Source organism: Labrus mixtus, chromosome 4 (genome assembly GCF_963584025.1).
Source record: "Labrus mixtus chromosome 4, fLabMix1.1, whole genome shotgun sequence".
Classification (NCBI taxonomy): domain Eukaryota; kingdom Metazoa; phylum Chordata; class Actinopteri; order Labriformes; family Labridae; genus Labrus; species Labrus mixtus.
Window position 1 is genome coordinate 30,678,799 of NC_083615.1, and position 18,950 is coordinate 30,697,748.

Here is an 18,950-nt window from a genome sequence, read left to right on the forward strand (position 1 = left end):
AGTTGTTACACTACAGACCCAAACAGTGCACTGCAGCTGGAGCAATGTGTGTGGTGTGCAAAAGTAGTGCTAAAACAAAGTGTCTTGCCTTCAGAGAAGTAAAGCACTGAAATTTGTTTCAATATAGCAAAATATTTCCCCCGATGTTGTCTTTTAGATTGTTTTTTTCTTAAAATTAGCTAAATTATGTGGCGAAAATGACCCAGTCTGCATAACCGTATAGCCTAGCTTCTGTGCAGGCATCCTGGACCTGCTCCTTAAATGGGCCGAGCTAAATGGAGATGGACTTAAGCTTGTATTATGTAGCGCTTTTCTAGTCTTCTGACTACTCAAAGCGCTTTTTTACACTGCAGGTCACACTTCCCCATTCACTTCATATTCAAACACTGATGGCAGAGGCTGCTATGTAAAGTGTTCATCAATATTAACTTATATCATTCATACCCTTTCACATTCAATTAGGTTTGAGTGTCTTCCCCAAGGACGCTCCGGCGTGCGTCTGCAGGAGCTGGTGATTGAAACCCTGAGTTTGGTTGAGAGATGACCAACTCTACCACTAAACCACAGCCGCCTAAAGCTATCTCCTATTGCTTATACTTGCTACATACATGTACCTCGTACAACCCCACTTCAGAAATACCAAACTATCTCTTTAATGCAGCTTGCTAGGGCAGCAACATTAATTCAAATAGGTCTCTCTCCATTTGCGTCTTAACTGTACCTTAATGGTGACATCTGACATAGCACGCACAGACCCTGCTGCAGGGCTGATGGTGAACTCTGCAGGATTTGCACGCAGGTCTCTAGTGTTGCTGCCCTGCCAATTGGAACAAGTCATGCTGTGAAACCCCGATCCATCTCCGGGGACACGCAGGGCAAAGGTCATGGGCACAAAGGAGGTGTTGAAGAGGGTACAAATCAATGTTTGTGGGAAACCTGAATAGAAGGAACAGGTGGAGGAAAAGAGGATCAAGATGAATAAAAGGTTAAAAAATAAGATGACAAGGATGGAACAAAGGAACTTTTTAAGAGGAGGCTTCACAGACAGGATATTCAGATTCTCTAGAATGCGATGCATTTACACTTTTGCAACTCAAACATAACAAGTACCGGTACATTTTTACTCACCAAAGGCTACATCTCCAAAATTGAACTCTGAAATGTTGAAATGGAATGTTGGACCGATGACGCAACCCCTTTAAGTGAAGACAAAGACAAAAGCAATAAGAAAAAGAAACAGCAATTTAAAGGATTATTTTGCAAGTACTGTGAGCAGTAAGTGGAAGTGGTGAGAAATCTCAAATAAAGTTCCATTACAATTTTAGTCAGATGTATGCCCTAACTTCACCTGAAGGTCAAGGTAAGTGGCTGAGGCTGTCCTGTGACAGTTAGCAGCAAGTCTTCAGAAAAAGTTCCCAAGACTCGACTGTGGAAGGTCACCATCACAATCTGGCTGGCCCCAGAGGGAACAACACCTTCCTCAGGGCTGAAGGAGAAACAGCGTCCAAAAGTGGTGTCGGAGCTCGAGAAATGGAAAGGTGCATCAGTCAGTCCTGTGTTAGACACCAGCACCTATAAAAAGAGTTATATCCATTGATTCAACACTTCAGTCTTTTTATTGTATAAGTCCACTATCAGTGATTAAATATTGTGAATGTAATGCATTCAGTATTCCAGGTAAGTTCTGCTTCAAAAGGGGGGAAAAAAATCTACTCTACTATCATCTGCGGGAAAACAATGGATACATTTATTACAACACCAAAAAAAGATGTTTAAGCTGTTTTATTGTGGAAATTGAAACGGTTAACTAGTTTTTTTTCTTTGAATATCTAAATAGTCTAACGCCTAACAATTATAAGTCAGTTCTACACTGCCAGGCTCACAGTATCAGGAGGTTTAGAAAATGTATTCCACCGACTGCATTATCTTTTAAAAGCACTCATGCAGTGGGAAGAAGTGGCTTCTGTTTTTTTCTCAGTTGTTTCAAACTTCTATACATTCTTATATGTATTCTTTGGGCGGCAGTAGCTCAGTCTGTAATGACTTGGGTTGGGAACCAGAGGGTGACCGGTTTGGACCAGGTATGGACCAAAGTACGGAAGGTGGTATTGTTGCTGGAGAGATGCCAGTTCACATGCAAGGCACCAAACTCACAGTCCTGGTCAACAGTAGCATGTTGCTTAATTACACTCAACGATGTGTATACCAAAATTTTCCCTTGTCTACTTGGTAAAAAACTATAAAAAACTAACTATAAAAGGTAAGGAGTATGTTGTACAGTACTGTTTGATACATTCAGAAACTGTAGCACCAAGTTAACCAGCATGTCCAGACTGATCATTTTATTTAACTTTAACTTTGGCTTACCAAAATCTTACCTCATAATTGTCTTTGTCACCAATGAAAACGTTTTTCATGTCCATTAGGTCATAGTTGAGCTGGAGTTTAGGTCCCAAGCCCTCACCCTTTATGGTAAGAGGTAGACGAGATTCACGGCCTGTGTGGAGACAGATGGATTGACAAACAAAGAGAACGTTTCTGAACAGTCAGTTAAATGAAAACAAAGGCATGAAGTAAAACAAAATTGATATACAAACAGTAACGTGATATTCCAAAAACAACAACCTCTCAATTGGTTTTTAAGTTACTGAAAATTGTTTTTTTATTCAGTTGAATTGGAAAAGCTGTTTTCATGTTTCTAGTTAAAATGACTGCATCAAAAACAAATCCAAACACAAAATGTGTAAAAACTTGCTTAAGATTTGTTTAGCTGCAGCCTCTACAGCTGTCTCTGTCTGTGAAACTATTAAAGGGCATGCAAGGTCTTCCCTTCAGTTTTGCCTAGTAAGCTTGTGAGTCTTTTTGCAAAGTGAGGATTTAGGGTACAGCAGTCTGCAGTGCTGCTGTCATCGACCTAAAATGGTCAAGTCGTCACCTGCCTCAGAAAACATGGAAATTAATGTAAATCTGGCCTCCGGCTCACAAAACACACATGAAGGCCAAATGCAAATTTCCAAACAACATTTCACTACCAACAGGATGCGATGAATATATTGGAGCTTCATGATGGCATTGTCTAATATGAAAATGAGATCAAGTAGCAATAAGTGGTCAGTGGTTAAAACATTTAGGCATATTTAAGGGTTCCTCAACTGTTTGAGCTTCAAATTAGTTTTATTGTGGATATCATAGGCTGAAGGAGACAGGAAACAAAAAAGAGGTTTTGTTTATGATTTATACCGATTTATATGGTTTATGTGGTTTTCTACCCAGTCTTGCTGACTAACCTTTGTCTGGATCAACCCACTGAGAGAAGGAGAATCATTTATGAGACGCTAAAGCTATCAATTTACAGCAGGAGTGTGCTAATTTTTGGCAGGACAACAAATTCCAAGATTTTAAAAGAGAAACTAGAAAAATAGTTATTTTGTTGATTGTTTTTGGTTCAAGAAACAAGTTGTTCTTTGTGTTACATGTGTCACATTAAACTTTGCTATAAGAGAAGGACTTATTACAGATTATTTTCTTCACATTTATCCTTAACTGATCCCAAACCCCACCACCACCCAGACTGATTAGCAAATGAATTCTAACACTAAAACTGAAAAGGTAACTTGGAATATCACTGTACTGTGGGTTTAGGAATTGTTTAAAACATCCTGCCTGATTTGATTCAGTTGAAATGGGCTAGTTTCACACCTTGAAGTAAAATTAATCCTCCTCATATTTGATTTTTGCTATTAAGAATTTGTCAGCAGATAAAAAGAAGACAATTTCTGCTTTACAGTATAAAGTAAAGTTTTTGTGTTTGACCGAGACGATGTTCTTCAAAATATTTTTCAAAAGACAAATCGGTTGTAAAAACCTGTGTTTTGTAGGTTTCTTCGACCTCTATTTGGCCTTTATTCAATAGGACAGCTATAGAGAGATCGTAATTGTTGGGGAGAGAGTGGAGGATGACATACTGCAAACAGTGTCAGGATCAGGAGTCAAACCTGCAACCAGTGAGACAAGGACTGTAGACTCTGTACATGGGACGCTTGCTCTACCAACTGAGCTAAACCAGTGCCCTGGGAAGTTACCATTAACTTCAGCTATTGAAATATAGCTATGCTAGCAGCTCAGTAAATCTTTATATAGGCATTAAGTTGGTCAAACATAGAGCTAATATTAGCATGCTAAAATACTTAAAAACACACTGATGTTGAGCATATGTAATGTTTACCTAAATTAAAATATTAGACACATTTAAAGCCTCCCTGTTGATGGCAGTAGATAAAAAGGCATCACCAAATGTCAAGGATATTACAAAAAAGTCAACTTCCATCCATCCATCCATAAAACACTGTTGACCAAAGCCAACCAACTGACATCATTGTCCCTAGCTTCCGATAACATCTCTCAAAACTAGACATCAGAATCAGATCTAAGTTTACAGCCAAGTTTTCACATACTGATTGCTTATATGTAACCTTTATCTGTATGATCGTTTGATCTTGAATATATTGTAAAGTTGCATGCAATCATTTTCTTTTTTAAATGTAAAAACTGAGTGAGAGTTGTATTTTCTAGGCACTGACCTGCGACATCACAATAAATGGTTTGTTGGTACACTTTGGCCTCCTCTGGCTTGAAGACAATGCTGAACTGTGCTGTCATGTTGGGCCATATTTCACCCTCCTGTGCCATGTGAAGACAAGACGACACACATATAATTCATTTACTAAAAGGACAAAAAGCAGACATGTACACTAGCTATTGATATGATTTTATTTTCACACAGTTGTAAAAGAAACATTTGAGGACCTGATCTTGTGAATGAACTACATTCATATCTTTGTAGAAAACAAAGTAGGAGCTAACCAGTAAATCTCTCATACTCCCACCAATAACCCTTTGTGACTGTAGATGGGTTTGTGTTTGTTTGTGGCTGTGAGGGACAATATGTGCTAAGAAGGCTATTTCTCTCTCAAATACTTTCCTAAAGTTTGTGTTGTGACTGGCCTACAGACTGTTTACTCTCTTTCCAGCACGTTCTCTCTCTTGCCCTCCTCTGCTTTTTTTTAAGTCTGGCTCCTTTCTCCCTCTAGCAAGAGAACATGGGTGAGCTAAGCAGAGGAGACACCAGCAGAAAAAAGAAAAGGGGATGTCAGGACAGGTCAGGCTACCTGAGGGTCCCTGGGCAGAAAAGGGCCCAGTCTCTAAACTCTTGTGTCATTGAGCTGAATCATAACTCTTTGTGACAGAAATAATCATAGTTGGATGTTTTAGTGGGGAATTAATTTTGGATTATTATATTGTTCCTTACAGTGATAATGTATCATGTATGGGAACTTGTTCTATAACCTAAGGAGCCCGTATTGAACAAGTTATTTTCTCAAGTGCCCTTTGTGAGCTACTGAATTGGCATTTGGCATTCATTTTGTATTCCATTAATCAGACACACCCTAAAGAGTTTTAACTCTTAACAAGGAGACACACTTGACAGATCCAGGAGTAGGATGTACACCAACAATTGGTTGAACATGAGACTGGGTCAGAAAGTAGAGGATGTAACACAGTCAAAGAAAAATACAAACCACTGATTCCACAGTTATGCAGCTGTGTGAGAGGGCCAGAAGATGGTCCTTAACAGCCTGGCTCCTGAGTTCCTGCAAAGCTCTGGACAGCAGCGGGAGGCGATGGATCTCTGTCGGATCGGACTCACACTGATAAAGTAATCGCTCTGTCTCCTCCTCCTCCTTCTGCTTCAGCATTGAGCTGTCCCTAGAGAAAAGGATAAAGGGAGGGAAGGTGAATGGGAAAAAAACAAAGAGAGAAAACAAGAAGGGACAAGGAAAAAAAGAGGAACAGGGAAGAACAAAGAGTTGCTGAGTGAATAGGAAGTGATTGGCACCTGAGCTATTTCTGGCACACATTTTGTAGTAAAGAAAAAAAAAAGCAGGTTATTTCACATGCTATACACCTGGAACAGCAGATACTCAAAACCACATCCAAGCATTGTTTGTGTTACCTAATGTTAAACGTATCATACACATATACAGTACATTGTCAGGACAGAGTTAATGTCAATTAAACCAATGAATGTATGTGTGAAATAATCTTTTCACAAACCTCAATAAGCTCAGGGCCTCCTCTTGCAGGCTGGGCCATGTTGTCCAACAGTATTTTAGAGGTATATCACTGCTGTTGATGAGGGACACTGTGTGTACGCTTGCCAGGGAAACGTAAGTCTTTTGCAACAGGACAAAGTCATGGTCAAGCTGGATGTTCACCTCCTCACAAGCCCCATACAAGCCAATGTAAACATCTTCACCTGGTCAGAAGACATACTAAATAAGTAGATGAAAGCTGATGTGCACACTCAACCATACAATTACAAAGGTGTTTTTAGCAGCCTAGTTAACATAGCTTGAATAAAAGCTGCATGTGAGTGCAGGAATAAATATATTTCATCACATCAACTTGATCTTCAAACTACCAGAATTGTCAAGCAAACATCTCTCCAGGACTCACAGTAAACTGCTGCCACACTATGCAAACAAATTAAAACCAAAACATTGTTATTTGTTGTACAGGACTTATAATGAACATATCAAACAAATTACAATACATTCAAATAAAGTTATATATAATAAATAATTTATGAAATTATTATAATGTTCTAAGAATAGATTTCAATTTCATGTTTATTTATATAGGGACAAGTATGGAGCAAGTGAACTGATGCCACACACTCCAGCATTTATAGCCTGAGCTAATTTGCAATCCCTGTCCCTAGCAACTCAACAACAGATACACAAAACACAGTACCAAAGCACAACAATAAAAATACCGATCAGTACAGGATACAAAGTATCATACAATAAAACAGTAAAACTGAAAGAGCAAGATCACAAGAGTCCCCTTTAAGGACCATTTCACTTTGAGTTTAAAATAACTCCAGTTTAGTTCCTGTTTGAGCTCTGCAGGTAAATCATTCCACATGTTGATACCTGAACAGAAAAGACTGTTTGTCTAAGTGAAGATTTATGAAATGGCACCTTACAGTCTGCATCAGATACTCCACGTGTTACAGAGCCTGACAATCTCAGTGGAACCACAAGGTCACAGAGCACCTGAGGAGCCTGATTATTTAAACATTTATAGATAATTTTAAGAAGCAAATGTTATAAACTTATAAAAACCTAACAATTACCGATAACTTGTATTTGAGACATGTCAATGATGTGACCTTATCAGCTTCCTGTCTTTTAATTGCTCTGTTGTGAATCATCATCAGAGGCTTGATGGTTGTAGGTGCAGCTTGAGATCAGGAAGTTACACAATAACTGATGAGTGAAAAAAGCATTTGCAGCATGATATGATAAACAGACAGAAAAAGTGAAAAGAACCACTGTCCTAGGGGAATAAGCCCCTGTTTCTTGATCCTCTCCAAAACAGCTCCTCACAGTCCATATATGGACTGTCTTCAGGATAGTGTTGCCTTTCTCTGTGCATCATGTTTTTAAAAGTACACGTCCATTAAGGACTCCGATAGATTCCTTTCTACAGCTTTTCAGCATGCTTACGTGAAGCTGATTCTTAATTAAGTCACTGCCCTGAAGACACAGTTGCATAGGGGAGAGACACTTGCATACTGATATACTGTCTGCCCAGCACAACAAAATTCTATCCGCTGATTGGCCACTGCTGCTCCTCTGGGAGTCTGCAAGCTTAATGTGGGCAGAGGAGAAAACTCACAGAGGAGTCAAGGACACACTGAAAAGTTTAACTTTGAAAGGCTGGATCTGGATCAAAAGGAGTCTCGCAGAGAGATTAAAATGGCGCTCAAAATATCCTGGAAATCTGGCATTGAAAACAACCAACTTTCCTATGCTGCCAAAGTCTCTCTAAATTACAGCAATGTGGAATATGTCAGGGCAAATTCAATATGGAAGGTTTAAAGTATAAAGCAGTAGTTTTAGATTTTAGAGTAGTTTTGTATTTCCCAAGAATGATTGTATGGCTCAACTTCTTCAAGTAAAGTTTTAAATCAAAAACCAGAAGTGACAAAGAACTTAGTGGTTAATAAAACATTTAATGAGTGTCTGTGTCTGGCAGCAACGAGATTTCAGCATCACAGAGTGAACCATTCCAACAGTGAGAGAAAGAGCAACAATAACAAGCAGCAGAATTACGATGCAAAACATGGTTTTGAATAAAACCACCATGAACAAGGGCTCATGTAAATACAGTGTGTTTGTTTACATTCAAATCAGAAGGACTGATGCTGCAGCCTGTAGAAACACACTGCTCATACTCAGATTGCAGATTGCATTGGATACATTTGTAAAGACAAGTGCCCATCTCAGCTCTTCTAGTCACAGTATAGGAGGATGTCTATAGTCTGAGTTTGATTTTAACTCTACAGGGTTCTCGTCTCCCTGTGATTCCGTGGTTTATCATTTATTTAATCAAATTCCCCTACCGTGAATGAAAACACAAATACCTTGGTCACTAATAATCACCCGGAATGAAAACGATCAAAGGGAATAAAAATGATCAAAGTGAATTGGATGGGTTTTTTTGTCATTTGAAAGAAGTGCATCTCAATTAATCCAATGGGTATTTTACTCTGCTGTGATTGTAGTGCTTTTCAAAGCTTATCTCTTGCCAAAACAGCCATTGATTGGAGCTATTATTTTGAACTGACAATTTTGTTTCCCCATGCTGCTTCTACACCAAATCCCACATTTTCCTTCATAGCTCATGCTGTTTTCGTTACTGAGATAAATGCCATTTCCATTCTGTTTATATTTCATGATTAACCCCAAAATCCTTAAACCATAGTCCTCTTTGAGTGTCAAAGAGCCTTGTGACAAAATGCTGTCTCGTTTGTGATTAAAAAAATGTTTTTTTATTTCAGCTTCCAACTGATGAAGCTAAAAAGGGAACAACATCACACAACAAACGGCAACTTACTTTGTTTGTTTATGTGGTTGTTTTAAGAATGTTTGTTTGTTTTATGTTTTATGTCTGAACGTTAGTGAATGGGTGATAACACACACACTTGTAAATTAATTTTACATGTTATATGAGTATTTTAGTTATTTTACATTCAGTGCAGATAGTACAACATTTTTAAAATGAACATGTTCTGGCAGGATTTCTCAAATGTGGTTACTTATTAATTTGACAACACAAACAGAGCGAAGATTTTACACATTTTAAACAATAAACTTGTCATCACTTTGTTGTGGGCTAACTATCTCAGGATTAAAGTATTCCTACCCAACTGTAACCATATCTTTGGCATTACTAGGAAGCAATAATGAGTTACAATTGGGCTGACATATAAGCTGATACCGAAGTTCCTGTCAATGCTGATATCAAGTCATAATATCATAATGCCGATGGGCTGGTGCAAATGGGTATTATTCTTGTAATTGAATTATTTTTCTTTTGTAATGAGTTTAGGAAAAATGGTTTTGGATCAAGTATGTAAAAAAACAGCATCTGTAACACTTATTATTAAAACGTATCACTAATAATTAAAAATTCTAGCCCTTATAGTGTCTTGAACATGATCCAAACTGGAGAGATCCACGTAAACAAACGAACGAGCACAGAAAATAGATAATATTTTAAAATACTGGTAAGTGACCAGGAGTCAGGGATTTATACACGACACTGTCTGATTATGAAGCAGTCTCTCAAATGACTTTATCCTGTTTCACAACCAAGAACCCAAATGACAAATCCCTTTCAGAATGACAGGGCAGTTTTATTAAAATGTAAGTGTTATCAAGAGTACTTTCTTTAAGCCACCAGAATGTTATTTTTAAATATGAACAGTAGCTGAGTCTGTAGGGACTTGGGTTAGGAACCAGAAATTTCAGGTTCAAGTCCAATAATTGAATTTGGCTCTGGTCTCTGGAGAGGAGACAGTTACTCAGATAGAAATACATGAAAAATGACCCCCTATAGCTGTTTTCCTAAAATGTTTCCCTGTTTGGCACAATGAAAATTAATTAATTAATTTATCTATTTATAAAGCCAGTTGTTAACCACCTTTGAGATACTCTTTATCTTTTGGGGTTTCTTCAAGCAAGCTAGGAATAAAGACAGACTGGCTGTGTAGGACTTGCTTTGTAGTACATCTCTCAGGCCAAAAACACAGGACAAGAACACCTTCTCACATTAGAACCCACACACCATCAAACACAACCACGAGAACATGACAAATACCTATTCCAAATAATAACTCAACAATTAACAATAAACCAAAGCACTTGTAAAGAAAGCCACCACATGAAGTATGTGTTTTGACTTTCCTTAAGATAACCGTCCCATTAGGTTTAAGGCTTGTTCAATGTAAACTGTTTAAGAGAACTCTTCATCCATCTCTGCCTCGGCTGGAACACAAGTGAGCAGAAGTGATTAATTGGGACATGAGATACCTCATTCTTGAGCAGCTTGAAAGTCTCAGTGGTAGTTAAACTCTCACAGTATGACTTATTTAGCTTCAAGAGGCATCAACAACAAATGAACCCCAGTCCCAGTTGAGGGAAACAACCGAGAAGAATGAGGGCTGGTTAAATCTTAACCAAAACCGTACATAAAACCACTATAAGAAACAGGGAGTGCTCTGGGTTGCTTTGCACATGCAACTATCAATGGCCGCCATAGGTACAGTCCCACAGGAAGGCCAGATCTATGCTTTCACTGCTTGAAAGACAAGGAAGCAGTGAGATACCCACAGATAAAGAAGAAAAGAAAACATGGAGGACAGAAGATGAGTGATAGAAGGAAATGAGGGAGAGAGAAAGAAGAATAGTGGTATACAGAAAGAAAAGCAATTATCTCCCTGCATCCGGATGCTATGACAGCAGTTGACAGGCAGGGAGAGCTGCAGCTTATTGCTAAGCTTTCATCATCGCTGGCCACCAACCCATCTTCCCTTGCTCGCTTTCTTTTCCCATAATTCCTCTATGTACACATCGAGGGAACTTCTCAGCCCCCTCAGCTACCTTTGATTACAGCACAAACAGCAGCTCTGCAGTGTGTGTGTGAGAGAGGGTGTGCTTGTACTTAGATTTTGATTGTGTGTGTGTCTGTTTGTGTGCAGCTGCTTGCTGTTTGTGTGCGTGTGTGCTGCTTTTCTAAAAGGCTGCTCTGCTGAAGTCCCCTCGGTGCTCTAGCCCTGTCAAAGCAGATGCCTCAGCGCTGCCTAAGAGCTGTCCGTCTTTTCATTTAAACCAGCAGCAGTGACAGGGGAGGGGGTTGGATGAGGGGGGATTACTGGAGGAGTAAGAAGTCTCTTTTAAGACAGAACAAGCAAACTATTATTTTCAAAGCTGCACTGGCTTTTCAGTGACAATGCAAAATAAAGATGGAATATGTATCTAACTTTGGACCTACATGGCATGCAATACACATGCACAGCATGCTTTTGCAGAAATCTCAAATGACCCCTCAGTGAGGAGTCGAGCCTTTAGCAGAATACTGATCTGAAACATACATGAGCATGAGGGAGTCAGGGAAAGGTGCTAAATTAAAAATGATAGTCTCTTGATGGGCTGTAAGTGGTGTTCTGGACCTTTGCTGGTCCTCCCATTATAAAAGCTTAATGCTGCTGAATACCACTCCTTGCTATTCCTTCAGCAGACCTGACTGTTTATGTAGCCACACAGCACCCTTTTTTAAAGGTCATATTCCACGCAAAAATCCTTTTAAAGTGCACAAAAACTGGAAAACCTACTCAAATAGATGTTACCCATAGATCCTGTTGTTTTTTAATCAAAGCAATCATCATTAAAAGCTTATAAATAAGAATTTTTATCAGTCACTCTCTGCCGGGAAATAGCGTCACAATAATTAAATGATAAAGCCAAAATTGATGAATATGAATCTAAAGACAAAATAGTTCAGCTCTTATCCACCAATCATACACAGGTACTTTTTCACAAGGTGACTTTCCTGTGGGAGAGTTTCAGTACTGATAACAGAATAAATGCCGTGTCAGCATGCCACTGAATTTCCCATCACATACACACACCCAAGCATGCACAGTGCTTCAGAGTAAAAACGAAAAAGAAAGGGTGTAGTGAGCTGTGGAATATCCACCCATAGGTGATGCATATCTGTGAAGAGTGAACTCAAGTCCCCCTTTGTATTCTACACAGCTGTTCTACTATAATTGTTCAGCACCATGGGATTTTTCTACTGAGATAACTTTTAGGGAGCTGTGTAGCTGAAATTAGCTCTAAAGGCGACTTTGATGTGCCAAGCTTAGGTAAGGACTAAAGCTGATTTGTTTTTGATTGAAGCCTCCTCTTGGTTAATCAACCCTAGCCTGTCACATTTGCTGTTGCTATTTTCAGCTTCCAATGTTTAGCTGGGAGTACACGCAGAACATGAATCTAAAGCTCACATTAAATGTTTCACAACCTTTAGTTGATAAAACACAGCAAATGAAGGTTACTAACGAGTCATATATCCAATAGGTTGTTTATAAAAGAGTTGTGCTAAACAAAGAGAAAAATAATCACAACCTAAAATCATCTCTTCTAATGCATTACTGTTTTCTTCTTTCCCCTAATTGTTCCCCTTGTGAGTCGTCAGGAAAAGTCAAAAGATCTGTCCTCCCGCCTTTGATGTTAAGGAGTCTGGCTAATTGTGCATGCAACCAAGGCTAACCTTAAAACATGTGACCACTGTGTGTTCAACCACAATAAGTGTGGGGAGAGCCCTCGAATCCCTCTAAACCACTCTTTACTAGATGATCACTAATGAGTAGACTTGTAACAAAAACACCATTTTGGAAGGTATGTATGGCACAATCTGTCATGATTTGGTCTTTTCCAGTTTTGTTTTTCAGTGTTTAGTGTTTCTTCATGTTCTAGTGTGTTTTGTTCATTCTTGAGTTCTGTGTGTCTTCAGTGTTTCATGTATTTATTTTGTAGTTGTCCTCAGTGTTTCTTGTCTTGTGGTCATTCCTTCCTCTGTGTGTTTCCCTCCAGTGTGATTGCCCTCATTGTCTTCACCTGTGTCGTTAGTCTCACCTGTGTCTGATTACTCCCTTGTCTATTTAGTCTCAGTGTTTCTTCCCTTCTGTGTCAGTTCATTGTATGTGTTGGTTGGTGGTTCAGATCAGTCGGTGTTAGTTGCATGTCAGTTTACCTGTGGTTCCTTCTCTTGTTGGATTTTTTGGAATTAAGTTTTTGTTTGCCTTTCGTTTAAAGAATAAATAGTTTCAGGGAATCCTGCATCTGGGTCCTCCTCTTCGTTTTTGCGATCCGTGACACAATCAGTGTTAATAAGATCGCCATTTCTTTTAAAGTTTTAGTTGTTAAATAGAATGTTAACTATTGAAAAAACAGAGGATGAATGATTTATTAGTTGACTGCACTGAGTGACTGAAGTGGTGGAGAGTCCCTAAAATGAACCAACATAGAAAGGAAGCAGTTTGTCAAGTAATTAATCTGTTTTCTTAGTTCAATCTTTCACAACATGAAGGGGGGATTTGTTTCAATGAAAAAAAAAACATGTACTGCAATGGACATAAGGTTAATATAACAAAAAAAGCTTAATTGTCTTGCATGACAAATAAAAAAAATAAACACTTTAATTTCTGGGAAAAATGCCAAGAAAAATACTACTTGTAGATTTTAAATCAATACAGTAACCTAGCCCAACCTCTATTAAATGTGTCTATTCAATTTTGATTTCAGGCATTATTTAAACTTAATTAAAGCAAATATATGAAAAAATATGCTTATAGAGGATTGAATGTGCTGTCCCAAATACTTTTGGACCAGTTTACACAAGTGTTGGCTATTCTTCCTTGGAATACACTAAAACCTTATTTCCTCCTGAAATGATGAGGCAACATTTTCACTTTTACAGAAATTAAGCATGTGATTGACTTTTTGTAATTCATGGTAAGAAAACCTGTAATATCCCTGGATTCATTCTAATGGAGAGGAGAGGAGAGGAAAAGAGAGGAGAGGAGAGATAACAGGTCCTCAGAGAGAGCTTCACTAAGCAGTAAATTCTATACCCCACAGCCCTCATCATCGTACTCCCCACCATCTTCACTTTGCAGGTCCCTGAGGATGTTATAGATTCTCCTCTTATTACTATTACTTATGTCACCTTTTCCTTCATGGCCACAAGCCGTCGCAAACAGGCAGATACCCACACAAACCCCAAAGTACCTCATGAGTAACTTCTCATCTGCTACATCCAAGGTTAAAGGAAAAGATCATTCTGGATTCAAAACCAGCCATATTCATACGATAGAAAACAATCACACACACACACACACACACACACACACACAATGTTTCAAGTTTACATAATGCAGCAAAAAAAAGGACAACCGGAAAGGAGACAATGCACTACTAATTGGACCAGCTTTGGGGAATATATCTGTGCTGGGCTGCTACAGATAGATCTCTGGATGGAAAACAATGATAAGGCCTGCTTATGTGACGGAAAAGCAGTTACACACACGTGATAAAATCACAAGCGCAAAACAAAACAAACTTCAAACCAGACTAAAGTGAAGTCCTGTCTATCAATTATTTTCATTAAACCCTGGGCTAGGACTGAGGAAATTACAGCAACCAATGTTTTGTGTGTGTATGTGTGTGTGAGTGTGCTGATGGTGCGCCATGTTTAGCAGTCCAGTTCTGCTTCAGGGTCAGCATTGATGCTGAAAGAGAATCTCATTAAAGTGTTTACCTCAGTGATTATAGTAAACACATTCATCCTTTTTGTTCCACTCCATTTGACACTGCTGATTATGCAAACTATTTTTGTATAAATTTCTGCTTCCATCTTCTTCCTTTTACTGCTTTTAGAGCTCACTGTGTGGGTTAATGTATGTGTGTAACCAAGAAAAAAAAAGTTATATGGATACATACACTTGTTTTTGTCATGTCAAATGTCCAGAAATAAAAGTATCTCATGAGAGTACTGCATGCAAACATTTGCATGGAAACCTATCTAATATTTTTACTAACAAAAAAGAGAAAAATGTCAGAAAAAAAACAGAGCAAAACCATCTGAAAACTCACCGCCTCTCTTTTATAAAGGCTTGTAAGCAAAGCAACAGAGTCCCTCTTATTACTAAAAAAATCAATATGTAGAGTAGGGCAGCTATAAATATTATTACACTACACTACTACAGCTCTGGGAGGCAGATAAATCACGTGAGAGTGAAGTTGAAACGTGCTATTGTTTTTTAAAAAATATGGTCAAACCTGGCATTTGAAATTTTGAGTCACTGGGCTTGCTTTATTTGTGGTCTTACCAGTATGATAGTGCAGAAGTAGGTCCTGGCTGTGGTCTCCTATAGTCATGGGGTTAAAATCCACTGTCACCTGCATGCCCTCTCCTACTTCCAGGGTTCCAGCAGAGGGCGTCACTGAGAAAGGCCTAAAAAATAGAACAGAGAAGAATTCTACAAGTTGGAATAAAAAACCTGTTTAGGCTTTGTGTCTATAGGTTACATTTTGGAGAAAAAGTGTTTAAAAAACAGAATAAAAAACAATTAACAGTCATTATTGTTGAGGTTAGTGAAATGTGTACCTATTGGAACTTAGATAAAGTACTAGTAAAAATCAATTGATATAGATACCTGTTTTGATTCCAAGGCAATAAAAATAGAAGTCCTGTGCACCCAATTTTGGGTAAATATTGTTAAATTACCTTCATTTACAAACAAACTCCTGTACACTGTTGTTAGTGCATTAAATAACTTATTAAATGTGTATATCTTATGTGTAATAATTTGTTAGATTCACTCAAACAGTTGATATAATCCCATCGGATCATACAGACTCTCACCTCTGTGTGCTAAGTGTGAACATGGCCTCACTGTTTCCTATATTGCGGACTAGGTGAGTCCTCTGTGTGGAAGTTTTTACTGGACAGACAGGTAAATGGAACTCATCACGGAAGTCTAGAATGGCACGTGGCCCAATGGCGCAGATTGGGACCTCAAACCGCTCTCTCTCCGTCACACAAACTAGACTGTGGTGGTAGTCCTGCGTAGACAAAATGACAAAAAAAAAGTCAAACACTCTGGCTGCATATAGTGAAGTTCATGTATTTGTTAGATGGTACTTAGCCCTCTCTCTGTCCCAAATGACACAAGCAGAGTAACACAGACATTCCAAATGTTTTAGTCGTAAACTGTTATTATAAAAAAAAAGCTTAAGATCACAGCCCAGCTAGTGGTTGTGTGATGCTGCCCTCAGGCACAGTGATCCTTTCAGCAAAATGCTAACATCAGCAGGCTCAAAATGACATTTCCAGGGTGCTGATATTAAGCAGGTACATAACAAATACATTTGTCACAACTGATTTTCAGCGGATACAGTTGAAAACAGTTTTAAATCAGTGCCCATATTCCCAAATAATCTATTCTCATTCAAAATACGTAATGAGTTGATCCAAAAAGGGGAAGAAAGAATTATATAGCTATACTTAGTGAGAGCGGGCATAAAACAGCAGTTAAAATCGACTGGCCTATTCTTAGAATAAAGTCCAACATTGTGTAATTATGAACAGTATTGTAATGTGCTCATTATAAACTCTGTAATGAAATCTGTTGAATACAAATTTAAGCCATACTTTAAAAGTAGATTGACCTTTAAAAAAAATTGTTAACACACGAACACTTGCACAATGGCCTCTTCGCATACTGATAGTGATATTTATTTGCCCACATTTATCTAGCATGCTGGTAATATTAGTACTTAATCTTTTTGATATTAACCAGGGGAAATAGATCATCTTGAATTAACAGTCATCCATTGTTTGGAAACATTCCTTGTATCTCTCAATCTGTCCAATATTTTCTTCTCTGCTTGAGAAACTCTTAAGCGTCTTAGAGGTCCTCCTCACTTCTCCTAACAGTTTTTAATTTTATCTTTATCAGGATCTTGACTTGAAGAGGAACAGACAAACGTCATTTGCTTAATAATTTTCTTAGAATTGCATCACTAGGATATACTCTTTGTATCAAGAGTTTAAGAATGTCTGTACAACATTTCATTAAAATCCTTGTATTTGTTTTCATGATGTTTTAGTAAATGTTTTAGGTGAGGGGACCAACTGACTCACAATTCTACCATCTTCTTAGTCACACACAAGGTTAAATCAAATCAAAAGCAAGGTTATAAACAGTTAAGTGTGCTGAAAACACACAATATCATACAATGTTGCTACATTTCATGTTGACCTTTGCTTCTCAGGTTTCACTTTCCCTCACAATATCAGTAAAAGTGAGGACAAAAGGATGTGCTGGTGTAACACAATGCCTGACCCTTGACACTTAACCATTTGACTCTGTGTTAACCATTACCAAAGATTTGTGCACAAAATGTGAATGCAAAGTGCATCCTTTTTAGTGCATTATCTGTTATCGATTTCAAATAATCTATTTAATGTATGTATTTGTTCAGCAGTATATTTATCTTCAGGGCTTACCCAAATCATTATCCCTCTAATTTTACATTCTTACCCACATCCTTTGGACTGCTTTCCTACAGGTCTGATTACAATTGTTATCTAATCATCTAATCTAAATTCTATGACAGCCTCTTAAGTGCAGGTTACCTTGATACTTCACTGTGCATTCTGAAACTAGCTTTCATTCCGGGATTATTCTATGGAGCAGTCAGACTCCCCTCTGTCTTCAGTACCTTGTTCTCCTGTGGAGTGAAGTAAACAGTGAAGGTGGCAGACAATCCTGGTGCGACCTTGCTCCCTGCATCCTCTGGACCAACCACATGGAAATACTCTGAGTCCTGCTGCTCCACCTTCACTTGTCGTGAAACCTTGGCAAAAAAAATATTACACAAGCTTAAGAAAATTGCAAACCCCACACAGCAAGAAACACAAAGCCAGGTACACACACAAGTGATGACTTATTCATTATTTCTTGATAGTGTCTGTACAGCTTGCAGTGATAAATCTCCTCCAATCCTTCCTGACCTTTTCCAATCATTCCATGCACACAACCCGCACCCAGTGACACACACACACACACACACACACACACACACACACGCTGTAAACCTTCGCTTTTTGTGATGAAAGTTTGACTGTTTCTATTCCTTCATACCAAAGATATTCTTGATTGAAACATCAGTTCAGCAGTCATGTCATTAGTGTAACTATTTTCTTCTTTTTTTGTCATGCACACACCTTGTCATTGTTGAGTAGAAGTAGAGGTAACTTGTAGGTTTGTGTAGGAGTGAAGTTCTGGAAGACAAGCTCGGATGGGAAGGGCTGGAAGAGAGGCTGATCCATATCCACCAATGACAACTGACACAAAAACAGTTTTAAAAGGTTAACATTACACATATACATGAAGATGTTACTGTTATGCTTAAGAAGTGCTGGTGGGTGGATTGTTCGCAGACAGACCGGAACTAGCTCTTTCCCCATCTCTAGTCTTAAAGTAATGCTAAGCTAACAGGATATCTTAAATTGAATGAACAGACATCTGAGTTCTATCGGTGGACATTCCCTCTTAAATTTTACTTACTTTTAATCTCTGTCATGATCAGTTATGGGATACAACCATAGTGTACTAAACATCACAGTGTATGACAGAGACTTTCAGGATGACCGAAACAGATCCTACTAATTACTATAATCTGTAAGTGCCATGGTGTTCTTTTATACAATGACAATAAAGTGCCTATCTTTATATCTTTATATCTTTATATATATAACCACTTATCACCTGCAGTGAAGGCTTACAATTGCAGATATGACAAGTCAACAAAAAATGTGAACAGGATGAGATGAAAAAGTAGTTCTTCCTGATTATGATGAGACTGCATTTATTAATTTAAAACTTTTGATGACATTACTGCTCCAAGCACCCTGCTAAATTCTGACTTAAAAAGTACAGAGCATTCATTCACATTGGTTGCCCTCTGCCC

The 18,950-nt window shown here is 38.3% G+C and overlaps 1 protein-coding gene across 1 annotated transcript in view; it reads right to left on the reverse strand.

Annotated features, from left to right (window-relative positions):
• The window catches only part of hydin (HYDIN axonemal central pair apparatus protein), a 76,446-nt gene that overhangs the window by 54,967 nt on the left and 2,529 nt on the right, over nt 1–18,950 (reverse strand). The window contains exons 3-13 of the mRNA XM_061036995.1: nt 18,205–18,324; nt 17,700–17,834; nt 15,838–16,037; nt 15,302–15,426; nt 6,115–6,316; nt 5,580–5,766; nt 4,581–4,680; nt 2,379–2,497; nt 1,349–1,572; nt 1,129–1,196; nt 722–936 (exon numbers count right to left, since the gene is read on the reverse strand). Coding sequence (XP_060892978.1) covers nt 722–936; nt 1,129–1,196; nt 1,349–1,572; nt 2,379–2,497; nt 4,581–4,680; nt 5,580–5,766; nt 6,115–6,316; nt 15,302–15,426; nt 15,838–16,037; nt 17,700–17,834; nt 18,205–18,324 — 1,695 coding nt within the window. The remainder of the gene's footprint in view (nt 1–721; nt 937–1,128; nt 1,197–1,348; nt 1,573–2,378; nt 2,498–4,580; nt 4,681–5,579; nt 5,767–6,114; nt 6,317–15,301; nt 15,427–15,837; nt 16,038–17,699; nt 17,835–18,204; nt 18,325–18,950) is intronic.